Source organism: Paroedura picta, chromosome 1 (genome assembly GCF_049243985.1).
Source record: "Paroedura picta isolate Pp20150507F chromosome 1, Ppicta_v3.0, whole genome shotgun sequence".
Lineage (NCBI taxonomy): Eukaryota > Metazoa > Chordata > Lepidosauria > Squamata > Gekkonidae > Paroedura > Paroedura picta.
Window position 1 is genome coordinate 128,809,923 of NC_135369.1, and position 19,161 is coordinate 128,829,083.

General features: G+C 43.7%; 1 protein-coding gene across 1 annotated transcript in view; it reads left to right on the forward strand.

Moving 5' to 3' along the window:
* The window catches only part of SIM1 (SIM bHLH transcription factor 1), a 94,748-nt gene that overhangs the window by 53,258 nt on the left and 22,329 nt on the right, over window positions 1-19,161 (forward strand). Inside the window, exon 10 of the mRNA XM_077303457.1 lies at window positions 14,599-14,764. Coding sequence (XP_077159572.1) covers window positions 14,599-14,764 — 166 coding nt within the window. The remainder of the gene's footprint in view (window positions 1-14,598; window positions 14,765-19,161) is intronic.

Here is a 19,161-nt window from a genome sequence, read left to right on the forward strand (position 1 = left end):
TTTAAATAAGGGTGTTGAATGTATACTTAGTCAAGCATTACAGCCTTGCAGGTTTAAGCAGATTAGAAATGAACAAATCCAATTAAAGACCATGTCTGTGAAATTTGATAGGTCATCGGCATGAATGAACTGTTTGCACAGTGACAATAAAGAACCCATTAATGATTAGCAACCCGTGAGAGGTTTAATCAAGGATAAAATATATAGGGTGGAGAAAAAATATTTAGGTTAAATAGAAAGAGATTTTGTGCATACCTCAATAAAATAGCTCATGACTGTCTCTTGGCAGCCACAATGCTACTTGTACGGAGGTGCATAAATTTGTTTCAGTTCAGTTTAGTTCTGCAACATTTCTTCTTTTTACTCCTTTATTTATGGTACTGCATGAGTTTGCTTCCTTTAGCTCATTTTCAGTTTTCATGGGCCTCAGTGGGTAAGCAGTTTCCATCTGTAGCTTATCCCCATTTAACTGGAGGAAAATTACCCTGAATTGTATCCCTCATTCAAGGCATTGTCCTCAGCCCATTTCTGAAAGATAAGAGAAAGTGTCTCCGAGAAGGCTGGTAGAAAAATGCTTTCAGCAGCAAATGCTTGTTTCTCTACCAGGGCTAAGAGCAGGAAGGCATAGGATTTTTACTGAGGAAATAGTATGGGGGGGATGGTCTATCCCTCCAAATCTGAGCACAGCACATCTAATTGGTGTTTCTGCCATAACCTATCTGCTAAATTATTCTCTCATCCCTCTCCCCACAACTCTAAACTTTGTTGTCAAAATAATGGCTAAGTCTTAGTTCTTAATATGCTGTGGTCCCCAACCTTTTTATCACTGGGGACTGGTCAATGTTTGACAATTTTACTGAGGCCTGGGGGGGGGTAGTCTTTTGCCGAGGGATGTCACCGCTGCCGCCGCCTGAGCCCCTGCTCCACTTGCTTTCCCGCAGGCGCCCCTGACTTCCCGCTGCCCACTGGGGGTGCTGCCAGCAGCAGCTGCACAGTGCCATGCTGAGGGGGAGCCCCTGCCATGGCAGCCGCTGGAGAGCACCAAAGGTGGCAGGACAGCCCCTGAGGCAGCAGCTGGGGAGGAGGATGAGGAGGAGCCGCGGCCCAGTACTGATCCACGGACTGGTCCTGGTTTCCGGACCGGGGGTTGCTGACCACTGTTAATATGAACAGCTATCATTAACTTTTCAAATCAGATTAGTTATAATAACTAAAATTTTATTTGTGTTAGTTAATATTCTAATATACAGATATTTACAATAAAATCAGAGTCCAGTAGCACCTTTAAGACCAACAAAGATTTATTCAAGGCGTGAGCTTTTGAGTCTGAGGAAAAGTGCTTACACTCGGAAGCTCATGCCCTGAATAAATCTTTGTTGCTCCTGGACTCTGATTTTATTGTGCTGCTTCAGACCAACACGGCTACCCATTTGAATCTATTCAGATATTTAGTTACTCATAGGCTAGAATGGACTGCTGGCATTGGGTATTCTGAATCCTAGGCCAAATGAAGTCTAACAGATGTTTATCCAGTCATATTTTTAAAATGTCCAGAAAGAAAATCCTACAACTTTCTTTGGAACTGACGCTTTTCTGTTTTTCTGTTCCTGGTTCTTAAACACAGTTTTCAGACACCTTAACCATTGCTTGTTATATTGTTATCAGTATATTAAGAGATATATTCTTCATTTTAATTCAGGCAGACCTTTAGATCTTTATGTTTGTCCTGTTTTTCAGCTAGTTGCAATATTAAGGAAACAGGTTTGGAAGTGAGTTTAGGTTGTATTGAGTGGTCATTCATGCAAAGAACGGGCTCAGTCTGCTGGGAATTAAGTTTATGTACAAAATGTGGTTTGCCGTTTGCCGTTTGCCTGCACATTCAGATTCTGAGACATATTTCAATCCTGATTTGTAAGCAAGAGAAGAAACCAAAGTTTGTAGTAACAAACTCCAGGAACAAACTTCAATTTCTGTGCTGTAAGCAAAGGGAAGAAGGAATAGGCAAGGAAAGAAAGTACATTGATTTATTTTGGGGAAATTTGTATGTTACTTCTCCAGACCGGTTCGAAGTACCCCACAAGAATAAAACAAAAAGTCATCAGTACTGTACAACAATGAACTAAAATCAAGCACTAACACTACACCCAGTACCCAGTGTACTACACTGAGTACCCAGCTTGCTGGGGGGTAAACGGTAATGACTGGGGAAGGCACTGGCAAACCACCCCGTATTGAGTCTGCCATGAAAACGCTGGAGGGCGTCACCCCAAGGGTCAGACATGACCCAGTGCTTGCACAGGGGATACCTTTACCTTTACCTTAACACTACACATGATCTGAGGTCTTCTAATTTATCACAAAACCAGCCTCAGTTTTCATTCCTACATAGAATCAGGCTATATTTCCTACCAATTTCCTTCAGAATTTCTCACTGCATTTTTAATTTACAAGTTGAACTCCTGATCCATTATTAATCATGGGTGAACCAGTGAAACTGCCACATCAGAGAGATTTTGAACACCAGTGCCAGAAAATTGTAGCTATTGAATTACTTCTTTTTCTGTTATTTTTCCAGCATGGGTATTTATTTATTTGATTTCTATACTGCCCTTCCATATGACTCAGGCTGGTTTTCATACAACATGGGGGATACATGGAACAAATTAATACCTTTAACCGCTCCTCGTGGAGCGGATAAAATAAAACAGTAAGGGCTCCGTCGGCGGACCCTGTCCGGGATGAGGAAGGGTGCCGGTTGGCCCCTTCCTGCGGACTGACAATCGGAGGGCCCAATTGGCAGGTGCTTTGCGAAGCACCTCCCGATCGGCCCCCCTCTGAGCTCTGACGCGGCCGGCTGGCCGCCACCATTACCTACCAGACTTCCAACAGCGCTGATCGCGGCAGCCGCCGCCGACACATCGCCCCCGGCCCAGCCAGCCAGCAGCGGCCGCTGGAAGAAGCTTGGGGATCGCTGGCGGCAGCCACGCCCCGCCCCACGGAGCACCAGCCACCCAGCTCCAGCAGCGCCGCACGCAGTCGCTCCTGCCTGCTGACCCACCGCCGGATGCTCCGTCGCCACAGGACACCGCCAGACCGCCCAGCCAGCCACCACCGGCCAAAACTCGCAGAGCCACTGCGAGCCGCCACAGCCCCTCGACTGCCTCCTGCCCTCCTGCTCGCCAACACACCAGGTAGGCCGCGAGGCGCCAGGCCCACAGGACAACCCCGCCCTTGCCAAGCCAGGCCGCAGAGCCCCGCCGCCCTCATGGCGTGCCCCGCTAGCGCCCGCTGCATTTTGAGTGCAGCGGGCTTATTTACTAGTATAACATAAACAAATACAACAACAATAATCTAAATAACACAATTTAAGTGATCTTAAACAATATAATAGGAACAGAATTTAGATAAGGCCCTTAAAGAGGACAGACTAATTCAGGCCATGGAGAGCATGTCTGAGTGGGGACCTGTTGTCAGCTGTATTATTATTTTTTTAATCTTCTGGGTGATCTGAAATATTTTGACATGCTTTAGGGGCATTCCAATTCTTGCTCCTCACCATTAGATTTTTAGGTTTGTAAAATAGCCTATGCTCCACTGAGCTATGGCTTTCTGCTTCTTGCATGCTGCCTTTCCACGCAGCGGGAAGTCAGTGCTATACTGGAAGGAAGGAAGAGGTGGTAAGGAAAGGAGGTCTATCTCAGGCAGCAGATAAACTGTTACAATGATCATTACTGTTCATTCTCAGGTACGTGTTACGCCTGATTCCAAGCATCTGATTCTTACAAGACCACATGATGCTTGTACTCACCTCAGACTGATTCTACATTCAGTCAAGTGACAGATAATGCACAGATTATCATTAATGTAAATATTGTTAATGCAAATATTACAGAAAATAATCAGTGAATTTATGGAGATTCTCTATACAGGACAAATAAGCATGAGAACTAAGAAAAACATTGCAAGGCAATATGCATCTCTGATCGCTAGACTGTAAAGTACCTTGGGCAAGACTCTGGTGACATAGAAACTTTCTAAATAAACAAGAACTGGTTATAAGCAAGAGATGATAACTGTCACTAATTTTGGGACTAAGGGGGCTGAAATGGCATACAATCCATTTAAAGTATTTGGATTTAAGGAAATTTCATCCCAAATGAATTAGGCTGTTGTTAGGTGTGAAGTCGTGTCCGACCCATCGCGACCCCATGGACAATGATCCTCCAGACCTTCCTGTCCTCTACCATTCCTTGAAGTCCATTTAAGTTTGCACCCACTACTTCAGTGACTCCATCCAGCCACCTCTGTTGTCCCCTTCTTCTTTTGCCCTCAACCGCTCCCAGCATTAGGCTCTTCTCCAAGGAGTCCTTCCTTCTCATGAGGTGGCCAAAGTATTTGAGTCTCATCTTCAGGATCTGGCCTTCTAAGGAGCAGTCAGGGCTGATCTCCTCTAGGACTGACCGGTTTGTTCGCCTTGCAGTCCAAGGGACTCGCAAGAGTCTTCTCCAGCACCAGAGTTCAAAAGCCTCAATTCTTTGATGCTCGGCCTTCCTTATGGTCCAACTTTCGCAGCCATACATTGCAACTGGGAATACCACAGCCTTGACTAGACGCACTTTTGTTGGCAGGGTGATGTCTCTGCTTTTTACGATGCTGTCTAGATTTGCCATAGCTTTCCTCCCCAAGAGCAAGCGTCTTTTAATTTCTTTGCTGCAGTCTCCATCTGCAGTGATCTTGGAGCCCAGGAAAATAAAATCTGTCACTATCTCCATTTCTTCCCCATCTATTTGCCAGGAATTGAGAGGGCCGGATGCCATGATCTTTGTTTTCTTGATGTTGAGTTTCAAGCCAACTTTTGCACTCTCCTCCTGCACCCGCATCAACAGGCTCTTTAGTTCCTCTTCACTTTCTGCCATTAGAGTGGTATCATCTGCATATCTGAGGTTGTTGATATTTCTCCCTGCAATCTTGATCCCAATTTGTGACTCATGTAACCCCGCCTTTCTCATGATGTGCTCCGCATACAAGTTAAATAGGCAAGGCGACAGTATACAGCCTTGCCGAACTCCTTTCTCAATTTTGAACCAATCAGTGATTTCATGCCATGTTCTCACTGTTGCTTCTTGACCAGCATATAGATTTCTCAAGAGACAGATAAGATGCTCTGGTATTCCCATCTCTTTAAGATTAGCCACAATTTGTTGTGCTCCACACAATCAAGGGCTTTAGCATAGTCAATGAAGCAGAAGTAAATGTTCTTCTGGAACTCCCTAGCTTTCTCCATGATCCAGTGTATATTGGCAGTTTGATCTCTATTTCCACTGCCTCTTTGAAATCCTGCCTGTACTTCTGGAATTTCTCGGTCCACACATTGCTGGAGCCTAGCTTGGATTTTGAGCATAACTTTGCTAGCATGAGAAATGAGTGAAATGGTGCGGTAGTTTGAACATTCTTTGGCATTGCCCTTCTTTGGGATTGGAATGTAAACCTTCTCTCATCAGCTATTTTTAAAGCTTCCTCCAGCCATTTTGCTTTCTTGCATTTCTTTTTCTTTGGGATGGTTTTAGTTGCTACCTCTTGTACAATGTTGCAAACCTCCGTCCATAGTTCTTCAGGCACTCTGTCTAGCAGATCTAATTCCTTAATTCTAATTGTTACCTCTACTGTATATTTGTTAGGGATGTGATTTAGTTCATACCTGAGTGGCCTAGTGCTTTTCCCTACTGTCTTCAATTTGAATCTAAATTTTCCTACTTTCTTCAGTTTGATCGCTACCTTGTTGTGGCGAAAGGGCTTGCGTAATTCATTGAAGCTATGAGCTATGCTGTGCAGGGCCACCCCAGATGGGCAGGTCATAGCTGAGAGCTCTGACAAAATGTGATTCACTGGAGAAGGAAATGGCAAACCACTCCAGTATCTTTGCCATGAAAACTCTATGAATTATGCTATATTGCTTTAAATCTAAGTACTCTGGATCCAGGGGATTGTTGATTGGGTTATAAAGCTAAAAATCTTAGCATCGAGCCACTTACATTAAAATATTTTCGTTTTATACTAAATTAATCCACTTGGGATCAAACTGATTTAAATGCTACCATTTTGGTTCAATTGCGATAAGGACTGAATGGATAGAAAGATTAGAAATATTCAAAAGCATTCATTAATTCAGTCTCTGCTGCTGGTTAGTTGAAGCTTCCAATGTATCATTTAACTTGATAATGCAAATGTTTTAGGGCACTGGGTCAACTCTGTTCACATCAAGGGCAGTGACAAGATCCCTACCAGTGGGTGGGAATCGTCAACTATTATGTATCCCTGGTTAGGTCTACATCAAGTGCTTCTAAAAATCCCACACAGAATGAGTAGCCCAAGATTCTTTAAGATGCTTATTGCTGGAGAATAAGAAATTGAGCTCAGATCTTTTGATGCTCATCTAGAATCAGCAGTATTAAGCCCCCCCTCCCCCACATATGTAGAAAAGATTGCATTGAAGACTAAGGTGAATATGTTCAGTCTGGGAAACAGTTGGGGGTCCCTATTAATTTTGCATATAATGGGGAATGTTCTCATACTGGTGTGTGAGGATTTATATTTCTGTGCCATTAATACAAATAAGAGATACTGTTTATGCATAAATCCTCAGATATTAAATTGGAAATGTAGTGCAAAGGAAGCATTCTGAAAGGGGGGGACCCTCCCAAGCTGTTTTACTTCTCATCTAATAGGCTTTCAGCCCATTCTCAGCAGACATACAGCTAGAAAGCATCCATGAATTTAAAGTAATGGAAAATGATGCTATTGAAAATAAATCAACACACTAACATGCCCAGTGTTGACACTGCTGGACTGCACCATGGGATTCAGTATTGCTAAACGTCGCATTATTTCAAATGGTACATAGAATAAAATTCCACACTTTATATCTTTGGTGTCTGTCCAGGGTGATGTTGAGCGTTCTCATGGTACTTTTCAGGAAGCTTCTCTCTTAGCCAACTTTCTCATTATTGAGTGAAGTCTTGCATTTAAATGCCTTGGTGAGTTCTTGCCAAGTGCACACTGTCTGTTTATTGATAGTTACTGCATTTATAGCAAGCATGGATTTGGCCCACTGTACTGGAAGATGACCAAGCTGAGACACTGTATAATAGAACACATGCTACTATGAAATTAGAATTGTTCTTTTAATGACCTTTTATTTCCCAAATCCAGTCCAACTCACAGCAATACGTAGTTGAGAAATCTGGGCTCTGATTATTTGGCACTCTGATGCCTTGCAACTGAGGATGGAGGCAGATGTTAGGAGAGGCGCAGAGTTGCCACCAAAATGGTCTCCTGTGTCACCATGTCTCCTCTCATAACATGAAATAAAGAATTTAGAAATGTCTCTTGGCATTATGTTATACATGTCCGCACCTTCATTCTAAATCATTGGATGATGATAGTATTCATTTGTGTGTGCGGATGAAATGCTTAATCATAGAATCATAGAGTTGGAAGGGGCCATACAGGCCATCTAGTCCAACCCCCTATTCAACGCAGGATCAGCCCAAAGCATCCTAAAGCATCCAAGAAAAGTGTGCATCCAACCTTTGCTTGAAGACTGCCAGTGAGGGGGAGCTCACCACCTCCTTAGGCAGCCTATTCCACTGCTGAACTACTCTGAATGTGAAAATCTTTTTCCTGATATCTAGCCTATATCGTTGTAGTTTAAACCCTTTACTGCGCCTCCTTTCCTCTGCAGCCAACAGAAACAGCATCCTGCCCTCCTCCAAGTTACAACCTTTCAAATACTTAAAGAGGGCTATCATGTCCCCTCTTAATCTCCTTTTCTCCAGGCTGAACATTTCCAAGTCCCGCAACCTATCTTCATAGGGCTTGGTCCCTTGGCCCCAGATCATCTTCGTCGCTCTCCTCTGTACCCTTTCAATTTTATCTACGTCCTTCTTGAAGTGAGGCCTCCAGAACTGCACACAGTACTCCAGATGTAGTCTGACCAGTGCCGTATACAATGGGACTATGACATCTTGTGATTTTGATGTGATGCCCCTGTTGATACAGCCCAAAATGGCATTTGCCTTTTTTACCGCTGCATCACACTGCCTGCTCATGTTTAGGTTACAATCCACAAGTACCCCAAGGTCTCGTTCACACACAGTGTTACCTAGAAGCGTATCCCCCATCCAGTAGGCATGCTTTTCATTTTTCTGACCCAGATGCAGAACTTTACACTTATCTTTATTAAATTGCATCTTGTTCTCATTTGCCCATTTTTCCATTGTGTTCAGATCTCGTTGAACTCTGTCTCTATCTTCTGATTTGCCAGTCCTCCCAATTAGGTGTCATCTGCAAACTTGATGAATAGTCCCTCCACCCCCTCATCTAGATCATTAATAAATATGTTAAAAAGTACCGGACTGAGCACCGAGCCCTGAGGTACCCCGCTACTCACCTCCCTCCAGTCTGATGAAACACCATTGACAACAACTCTTTGAATGCGGTTCTCTAACCAATGCCCTATCCACCTAACTATCTGAAAATCCAGATTGCAGTCCTTCAATTTATCCATCAGAGCATCATGGGGAACCTTATCAAAAGCTTTACTAAAACCCAAGTAAATGACATCAACCGAATTTCCACGATCCAGCAAACCTGTTACTTGGTCAAAAAAGGAAACCAGGTTGGTCTGACAGGACCTGTTGGAGACAAATCCATGCTGACTTCCTTGGATCACCAAATTGTCCTCCAGATGTTTGCAGATCGCTCCCTTTAATATCTGCTCCATTATCTTCCTTGCAACAGAGGTCAGACTCACTGGTCTGTAGTTTCCCGGGTCATCCTTCCTCCCTTTTTTGAAGATCGGAATAACATTTGCTCTCTTCCAGTCCTCCGGGACATCTCCAGTCCTTAAAGAGGTCACGAAGATGATGGACAAGGGTTGTGCAAGTTATCTGGAAAGTTCTTTGAGCACTTAATGTCACAATGTCTTGCCATCATGTAAATCTTACTACACATAAGGAAATGTGGACATATGACATAGAAATGCTGTTCTTTCTTGCCACAGTCCTTTGGTCCTGTGATGTGTAGATTATCTCTTGGGTGGAGTATCTCCCTGTAACACAATTGGAATTTCATTAGTGGTATTATCTCATTCATCGCTATCTAACTCTACATGGCCAAGTTTTCTTGTTTTGGCTGCAGCTTCTGATTTGGTACAGTGGTGGCCCCTCATTCCCCTGACCCCAAGCCCTGTGTAATGACTTTTTCCCCCCTCCCACCTGGGAAATTTGTCAATTAATAATTAAAACAGAAATGGGCTGGGACAGAGAAAACATTGCAGATGTGGATAAGACTGGGAGGGATCTGGACCACATGGCAGCCACCTCATATCTACTGTGATCTTTTTGCAGTAAAGCAGTTTTAGGCACAATTGCAGAAAAGCTGGGGTGAGGAGCTTGAAGGTACACTGAGCAGAAGTGGGAAACTGCGTTTCATATTAACTTCAGATTCACACCATGGAAGCAAGCACAGTTGTGCACATTTGAGCAACAAATTGTACATTCTTTACTGTATATATTTGCCCTGATCCAACGAGAGCTTTAACACATATGGAAGGAGGATCCCACGTGATGGGCTGAGAAATCCATGTGAGTAATCGTGCACGAGCTGAATTTCTGCTGAAGTTCCTCAGGCTACTGAATGCATACAGTATTTGTGCAGACAGAAGGATTTCTGGCAGCAGAATGTAAGTTTCTCACTCTCCTCTCTTGTTGCAGCACCAGACCTCCCACCCCCACTGAAATGCTGCGATTCTGGGGAGCAGCTGGATTGCAGTAGGGGAGGGGGAAAGGCAATTGCTGTCTGCTGATGGAAATCCTTCTGTCTGCAGACATGAGTCTCGGAATCTAATTCAATACCTCTCTTATAAGGTAAAGGTAAAGATATCCCCTGTGCAAGCACCGAGATGTCTGACACAGGGGGTGATGCCCCCTAGCGTTTTCTTGGCAGATTCAATACAGGGTGGTTTGCCATTCCCTTCCCCAGTCATTACCGCTTTACCCCCCAGCAAGCTGGGTACTCATCAACCTCGGAAGGATGGAAGGCTGAGTCAACCTTGAGCCGGCTGCTGGGATTGAACTCCCAGCCTCATGGGCAGAGCTTCAGACAGCATACCGCTGCCTTACCACCCTGCGCCACAAGAGGCTTGCATCCCTATAAGTTTTCAAAAATTCCCAACTATTTAAGGTCTTGGATCTCTGTATCTTTGGAAATGCCCCCTTCCCTACAGCCCCCAAATAATAAGATCAAGCAGCTTAAATCTGCTTAGGGTCCCCAGCCCCAGGAAGAGAAAACTGGCCTCAGTCAAGGCCAGCACTGGCCTGATGTAATGCTCCTCCTGAAGCGATCAGGGCCCTCTGGGACTTTAAGCAGTTCCTGAGGGCTTGTAAGACCGAGCTACCCTGCCAGGCCTCTGGTTGAAGGCAGATAATAGCATCAGGAAATGCTGGCCTCCCCACTCGAAATGCCAACTGGAAACATCCACTGATATAAACCCCTCCAAACCATCAGCAGACAGCAAATGAACAATAGGAGGCAGTGCTATGAAGAATTTGCTGTTTTATTACCTGTTTTGTACTGTGTTGTTAGCCACTCCGAGCCGTCATGGATGGGGTGATATATAAATGAAATATTTATTAAGGTGCTGCTACAAATGGAGTTCAGACATGCTTTTAAATATTCAGTTTATCTAATTTATGGGCTGTTTTGAAAAAGGCTCAAGTGAAGCCAGTATAGGATGCAGCATGCCAGTTCTGCCATGCCCCTCATGTTTTTCAGAAAGCGAGAACATTAATTTTTGTGTTGGATTTCACAGAGGCCTTCTGTGGTTTGTGTCTTTCTCCATGTATATATAACTTCATAACTGGCTTTTATAATCCTGAAATTTCCATTTGTCACTATCTCCTTTCATGACCATCATATCCTGCCAAGGTTTCCTCTAGATGACTGAACTGTGGCCCAGTAATACAATCCTTTTATTTACTCAGCATTGGTTTGGTATGAATTCAGTTTCTAGTCTGCAGACAACAGTGTTTCTGGAAGTACAATCAAAGATATAAGAAAGGTAGAAAGAAATCTGCAGAGTGCCTTGTTGATGAGCTCACTAACTCACTTTCCCACTTCAATCTCTCCTGGGATGAACAAATCGTTTGCCCTTTCTTCCTATGCATGCTATCAATATGGAGAGATTTTTAGAATGAACCTCCAGGAAGAGGAAGGCAAAGAAGTCCATACATTTCTAGCTTGCTTCAAGGATATGGAAGGAGGAATGGTTACCCTCAAAACAGGGTAGGCAGGCACAGCTCCAGATGAGGGATGAATGTTACACAGAAAAGCTATTACCTGGCTTTTGTTTTTATCTATTAAAGTTTATTTCAGTTCTTGATTGTCAAAGGAATTTATATAAAAACAGTTGCAGCAGAAATTATTTTCCTATTTCATTGTGAACAAATAATGACATGCCTCTAAAATGGTCAGGAAATATCTGATATTTGCAGTTAAAGCCACTTTAGCACTGCAACCTGATGATGTCAACAGCATGCTTGTCTTTTGCTCTTCTTGGCTGAACATAACCAGGCGAAGGGAAGTGGGCAGCTGGATGTAAATGCCCCTTTGAGAAAAAGCAAGTAGATGCCATAAAATAAAAGACTGTGAGGTCATGCCTAAATAAATCTTCTATGGATTATAAAGATAGCTCAGATAATCAGGTTGCAAAGTATTCATACAGGTAGTGATGGTGCACCTCTGGGTGCACCATTCCGCACAGCTTTAACGTTGCTGAAGTGTTACCATTGTGTAACGCTATTTATTTTTTGTTATTCATGACATCGTACACAATCTGCAACACTCCTGCAACACTCCCGCAAAAATCACTTAGTTGTAGCGCTTTTTGGGGAATCCACAAAAGTTTGGCAGTTCCCCCTAAAAAAAACCTGCTAGACTCTTGAGAACAACCTGCAACACATCCAAAAAAGACATGTGCGTTCTCAGTATAGCGGTAGCAAGCATGTCCCTCCCTGAGCTATCACACCCAAACTTCTGGCATCGCGATCGCCATTCCCCCCCCCTTAAATTGGCAAAAGCAATGAATAAGTGATGCTTCTTTGGCTGAAATCCCACCACAAGCAATTGTCTGTAAAATTTCCAAGCACAATACAGCCCCCCGTTCGATACTGCCTGTAATTTCAGCCAGAAATTGCACGGGGGGGGGGGGGAGGGATTTTTCTTTTTACTTTAAGAGTGTGTAAATAATTAAGCTCCAGTTCCCATGCCAGTGAAAAATGTCTTTCTGATACATTGAATGAATGAATATGTGAATATGCGTTGCTACTGGTGTTTTTAAAGGGTAGCATGAACACAACAGTTAATTGGCTGTTCTGTTTGATTGATGGCCAGGGGCGGGAGGAAGCGTGGAAAAATATTGCCTCCTTTGCTGCAATTTCGGTGAGACCGAAAACTTGTGTATTACAAAAACAGTGGTAGTGGGAGAGCCTTTTTTTCTATAGAAACGGCTGTGTGCATTACCGAGATCTGCAGCTTTTGACTGCAGCGCTTTTTAATAGCGCTCAGATTTAGCAACCTTGCCCATTGTGCGGAATGGCCTTGGGTATTTTTATATGGTTGATTTTTTGAATTCATTTCAGTATGGACTCAGGATGGATAAAATATAAGATCATTTATATAAAGAAAAGCCAAGTATTGGAAAAGCTCAAGGCATGTGTTGCAATGGTAAGCAACAGATTCCAAAGAAAACTACCGGTCATTTGCACAGACAATGTAGATGAATATATGAGTCAAGACATGAAGGACTACTTGACTAAAGAAGGAATAGAACATTAGCTCACTGTTCCATACACTCCAGAACAGACTTTTGTAGGCTATGTCTTAAGATATAAAGGATACAGGATCTTTAATCCAAGAACTGAAAGTGTAAAGATGTGCATCACAGTCTACATTGATGGAAAAAAAACACACCTACAAACACAGAAATAGTGACCATCAGAGAATCCATAACAATGGAAGAAAATGGAGTACAAAAGCCATCAAACTGAATGCCATGAACTGTGCAAATAAAGCACCAGCAGAACCTCAAGAACCAGAAAGGGATGTAGACACTGAAGTCAGAAGGTCAACTAGAGCAAATAAGGGAGTATCACCAAGGCTTTCCTATCTAACAAAATCAGAGGCTTTGGCAGATCCTTCCACATGGGAAGACATAGAGAAGTTGTCCAACAACCAAGCGTAAGAATGGAAGAAGACTACAGAAAAGGGAATTGAAGCTTTGATTAAGGACCAAACATGGACATTCACAGACCTGCCTCCAGGCAAGAGAACAGTAGTAAGAACTGAAACTGTTAAATATCTTCATTATCCTGTATGCTAATTTATTGTTCACTTTCTTCCTGTATGCATGGACTGGTAATTTCCATTTCATTGTATCTGAAGAAAAGGGGGTACATGGGAAAGCTTATACACTGAATAAAACTTAGTTGGTCTTAAACATGCCATTGGACTCAAACTTGGTTCATTAGTGTACTGGTGTACAAACAAACATTTGGACCAGATTTATAGCATTTCCAGTTATAAATGTTTTTGTACCTTGCACAATATAGACATGTGACTCATATATAGGAAGTCTGGATTTATTCAAGGCCATGTAACAACCTCTGTTCCTGGCTTGTCATTTTGTTATAATGTTACTAGTTTATCATGGGCAAAGTTTTTTTTCCATTCTGTATGATTAAAGTTCTCTAATGAAAACTAAGGGTTAATTTATCTTAATTGTGTTATATATACAGACCACGAACCTCTTGGCACAGATTTACTTGAGCAAATCCAAAGTTGGAGCTAGGATCCAAATGTTAGCATTTCAGAATTTTTCCATAATTGTGAACTCAGTCCACCGGTGCCTTCTATTCATGGAAGAACCTTTGATTAGCAGAAACATTCCTGCTGTGAGTGAAAGATTTGTCTGGGAAGATTTGTTTGGATCCATCCCCGTGTGCAAGAAACCTCAGGACTTTGAGACATTCTTGAGAATTGTCTATATATTCTTTTATTAATTAGATGGATTAACAGAATTTAAACTCTGAGCTTTGATAGCTTCTCTAACAATTGTACTTTTCATTGTCCTAATTTCAGTGACTATTTTTTATTGACTACCATCTTTTCAGATGGTCAAAACAGACTCATCTACTTCATCATCCAGTCACCAAGTTGCCACATGTTTTCTGAATGCATATAGCCAAAATTTTGTTCTATGTAAATACAACATCGGCATGTAACCCAAATGCTACATATATTGTAAAGTATAAAACTATATGACTTTTGAAGATCCTGACTATGAAGATCCTGACTATGAATTTATATTTGGTTGCAGCATAGAAAGATTCATGTTTATTATAGCTTGATATATTTTATGAGTCAATTTCTTACAGAATAGTTCAAGACTTAGCATAAAAAGTAATGAGTTCATGGTCAACATTAGTTTCCCGGGATGACATTATATGTAGTTTAAATCTTCGTCTTCTGCCTTTTATGTAGGGATACAGAATACAAAGGATTACAGCTCTCATTGGATCAAGTTTCAGCAACAAAGCCATCATTCCCATATGCAAACTCTACTCCAACAATAACTGACAATAGAAAAGGAAGTAAATCGCGTCTTTCAAGCACCAAGTCAAAACCTAGGACATCACCCTATCCACAGGTACAAGCAATGAGTTTATTTTTCAGTTATGTTTGCATAATGTTTGTTTACTGAATAGTGGAAATGAACCAGGTAGTAAAGGCTGGAATTATGAGACCCTTTAAAATGTTATGTAGAATTGTTGACAGAAAATGCATGACTGGTACTTCCTACCTCAGCCTCACTCCCCTCACAGAGGAGAGGAAAGGGAAGGTGAATGTAAGCCACTTTGAGACTCCTTTGGGTAGAGAAAAGCAGCATGTAAGAACCAACTCTTCTTCTTCTTCTTCTTCTTCTTCTTACTTACAAATAATTTTTGAAGGAAGATTTCCCACATCTTGCCCCTGGTGAGATAAGTACGTTCCAGATGCCCAACACACATAAGTCAGACAGGGGGAGATACACGGTATTTTAAAAAACATTTTACATAAAGTATAAAAAGAATCCTTGGGAAATCTTTTTGTATTTTCTAGAGCTACCCAATTATTCTAAGCCATATCCATTGATACTGAAGACATTCCAAGAGCTTTGTTTGGATCAGGGCATTAGTTAGAAGAGTCTGGGTGCCAGAAGCTGTCATTTGATCCTACTTTTTAAAAATAATGCATGCCTTATAGTAATTGAAATAGTAATTTTCACAAATTCTTGCCAAGATCCTGAAAAAGAGGGAAGGGGAGAGATTTTTAATTTCTGTATTGGTAATTCTCAGATTGTGTACAGATAAGATTTTGCAGACACTTGCAAGCATCTATCATCCATACCTCAAAGTATATCTAAAATATTTCCTCCCAATTATTTCAGCTACTTATATTCAAAGTATATTCAAAGTATGAATAAAAAGGCTTCTTGCTCTCTCAGTCTTTATAAACAGATACAGCGATGGCCCTCTTTGGAAAGGGTCAAGACTGCCTTGAAGGCCTTATTATGGAAAGGCATGACTGGGTTGGATTGATGTTTTTCAGCATCTTTGGCATTCCCTCTCAGCCCACTCTGCCATAGGGGAAATGATGAGCTTCTCTTGAATGACCCTCCATCATGCCTGATGGGTCATGGTGCTCACCAATTTGACCTACCTGTTATGAACAACCCACTCTGCTCTTGCCAAACTAGTTGTGGCCTAACCAAGGTTTGATCAGAGTTCTTTATTTCAACTTGTACCTGGGCAAAATGGGACAAATATAAGAGTCCTCTAACAAGTCAATCATAGATATCCTCCCACCAAATTACTACTTGGTCCAGGCCCAGAAGCAACCAGCTGATCCCTTGATGCCCAGGAGAAAGTAGTTTGGTCGCCAGCATACAGAAAAATGCCTGGGTGGGAAGGGTGGGAACACACCCATATGCATTGCCTTTTGGCCCTTTCCATAGGGTGGGCACAAACTGCTGAAGACAATTAGGTCCTGTAACTTATTTAAAAACAGAACGGGCAGGGACAATAGCATCCAGGACCTCAGTGGCTATTAGAAAGGATGGTGGGCTCATAAAGAAAATGATGCTTCTCTATGTATTCAGAGGCATAAACCAGGCCTTCTCAACCAGGGTTTAAATTTGTTAAACATTTACTGGTGATATGTCCATATACGGTCATGTTGACCCTCTCACCCCTCCCAAAACGGCCAATGATGGCCCTGGGTAGGCATGCATACTGCTATGCTTCCCAACTATATTCTGCATGATTGCTCCACTTCTGGGGTTTTTCAAATCCTGAAGAATATTGATTATTTCTGTGTTAGAAAAAGGATATCCTGCCTTATAGAATTCTGTTCAAGGCAATCCCCGGGAACAGAAAATATAGATAGACTAGTAAAAAAAGCCCATTTGTAAAAATGGGCTTTGAAAGGGGAGTATGGGCAAGGGAGACAGGCGGGCACAGGAAGCCACCCATCCCGATCAATGAGAGGCACCCTGGCGGGAGTGGTCTGGGCGGGCCTGGTAAGTATGGGTAGGCGAAAGGCGGCAGCGTCTGACCTTGCAGGGACCCAGGGTGCTGAGGCCGGCGCGGCAGGCGGGCTAGTCGCGATTGCAGGCGGGCAAGTCTCGTCGTCGGGTGTGGCCCGGTGTCCATGGCGGGCCTGGGGGAGGCAGTAGCGAGGCTGAGGGGTGGTGGGCAGCGAGGCGACGGGGAGGGCGGCGCGGTAGCGGGATGGCGCGCGTGCGTGTTAGAGGGGTGGGGCAGGGCTGTGTTGGGGAAGGAAACCAGGCATGCGCCGGAGTCCGCGCATGCCTGGTTCAGTCTAGTGCTGTGGCGGCGGCCGTGAAGGACGCGCGGCCTAGCCACAGCGCTATCGGGAAGGCAGAAAAGGGCGTTGGAGGGGCAGGAGGAAGGTAAGGACGGGCGGAGCGAGTGTGTTTCGGCCGGGGAAAGGGACGGGCGGGGTGGGGGTGGGAAAGGCGGGGATGGCTTACCTTTGAGAGGGCGCTCCGGAGGCTCCTTTGCGGCGGGCAGGGCGTCTTTTTCGCGGCGGTTCTCTCCCCGGTTTTTTGTGTTTTTTTTTAGTCTGGGAGTCCCCCTGCGGCGGGCCGAGCGGCGGTTCTCGCTGTTTTTTTTCTCTTTGAGTCCGGGAGTTCCCCCAGGCGGCGGTCGGAGCGGCGCGTCTCTGTTTTTGGTCTTCTCGGTGTCCGGGAGTCCCCCTGCGGCGGGCCGAGCGGCGGTTCTCTCCCCGTTTTTTTGTTGTTTTTGAGTCTGGGAGTCCCCCTGCGGCGGGCCGAGCGGCGGTTCTCGCGGTTTTTTTTTTCTTTGAGTCCGGGATTCCCCTAGGCCGCGGTCCGAGCGGCAGGTCTTTTTTTTTCTTCAAGGCATCGGTGGGTTCCCCCAGGCGGCGGCCTGACGCGGCGGGAGGCGCTTCGCGCCTCTCGCCGCGTCAGGCCGCCGGACAGGGAGCCCCCGGCAGCCGCGCTCCGCGCGACTGCCGGGGGCTCCCTCAGGCGGTGGCCTGACGCGGCAAGAGGCGCTTCGCGCCTCTCGCCGCGTCAGGCCGGGAGCAACTGCGAGCCGCGCTGCGCGCGGCTCGCAGTTCCTGGGGCTGGGAATCGGAGGGACCAATCGGCAGGCGCTTCGCGCCTGCCGATTGGTCCCTCCGATTGTCTGTCATGAGGAAGGGTCCAATCTGGACCCTTCCTCATCCCGGACTCATCCCGCCCCAGGACCCCTTACTGCTTTATTTAGTCCGTGGCGCCCGCGGCGCCACGGGCGGTTTACAGATAGATAGATAGATAGATAGATAGATAGATAGATAGATAGATAGATAGATAGATATAGATATAGATATAGATATAGATATAGATATAGATATAGATATAGATATATAAAAACCCAATAAAATCACAATAGTTGAAACAACACACTGTAGTGATGAATTGGTTTTATTTGCTGTCAGTGATACCATCGTATAACAAATTCTGATTGGCTGCATGATGACATTATCGTATTTGTGTGAGCCCTGTTGTTTCAAAGTTAATGGGTATGATTTAGGAAGGTTGGTCCTTACACTGTATTGGGGTCTCCCCCATTGTACCCTCATTACATAACCAAAATTGATTAACTACTGATCGTGATTATTACCCCCTCCCCCACCAAAAAAGAAGGTAAAGAAGTATTATGTTTGTCTTGAAAATATCTGCAGGAGAATATCCAGTGCAATTCTAATTTATGCCCTTCCAAATTTATGCCCTTTCTAATTTATGCCCTTTCCTGCATAGTGCAGGGGGTTGGGCTGGAGGACCCAGGAGGACCCTTCCAACTCTATTATTCTATGATTCTAAATAGCATAGCAAGTGTCCTGTTGTATGCCATTTCTGTCCATCCTCACTGTTAGTTAAATGTTCCTTTATTAAACTCTTATAGTAGTAGATCACGTACAACACAGGACGTAACTGCAGAATCTGTTGTTTGAAAACAAACTGTATTGCTCCTTTTTAAATTTTAACTTCTGTTTCCATCTTATCTGGAAGCAAAGATTTTATGTGTTGGGCATACCTCACATCAGAGCGATTCTTCACAGTCCTTTTAACTTGCTTTTATGGTTGCTTATTTTCCTAACTGAAAGCTCTGCTGAAAGGTTACTTACAGAAACCTAAGTAACTTGTAGCAGATGGATTTGCTTTACCTCTACCCTTTAATTTGCCTCTCATTTGCATTGTCATTTTGTTCTGGGAACTTGAGCTATACAAAGTATTGCAAAATGAAGGTAAGCAGTTTTGCCTGTAAAAGAAGAGCACATTTTAAAATGGGGTTACAAAGGTTTAGGCAATCAGAACTCAATCCTCATTTCAATATGAAGGCACCCTTCTGGACCGTTCTTTGGTTCTCATTCCATTACAAGAGGGTCTCCTAAATATTTTTGTTTTGCACATTTTGCCGAATGATAGTGCTGTTGGAGCCTTCATGACCTCCACAATTCACAATACTCAGGCTCATA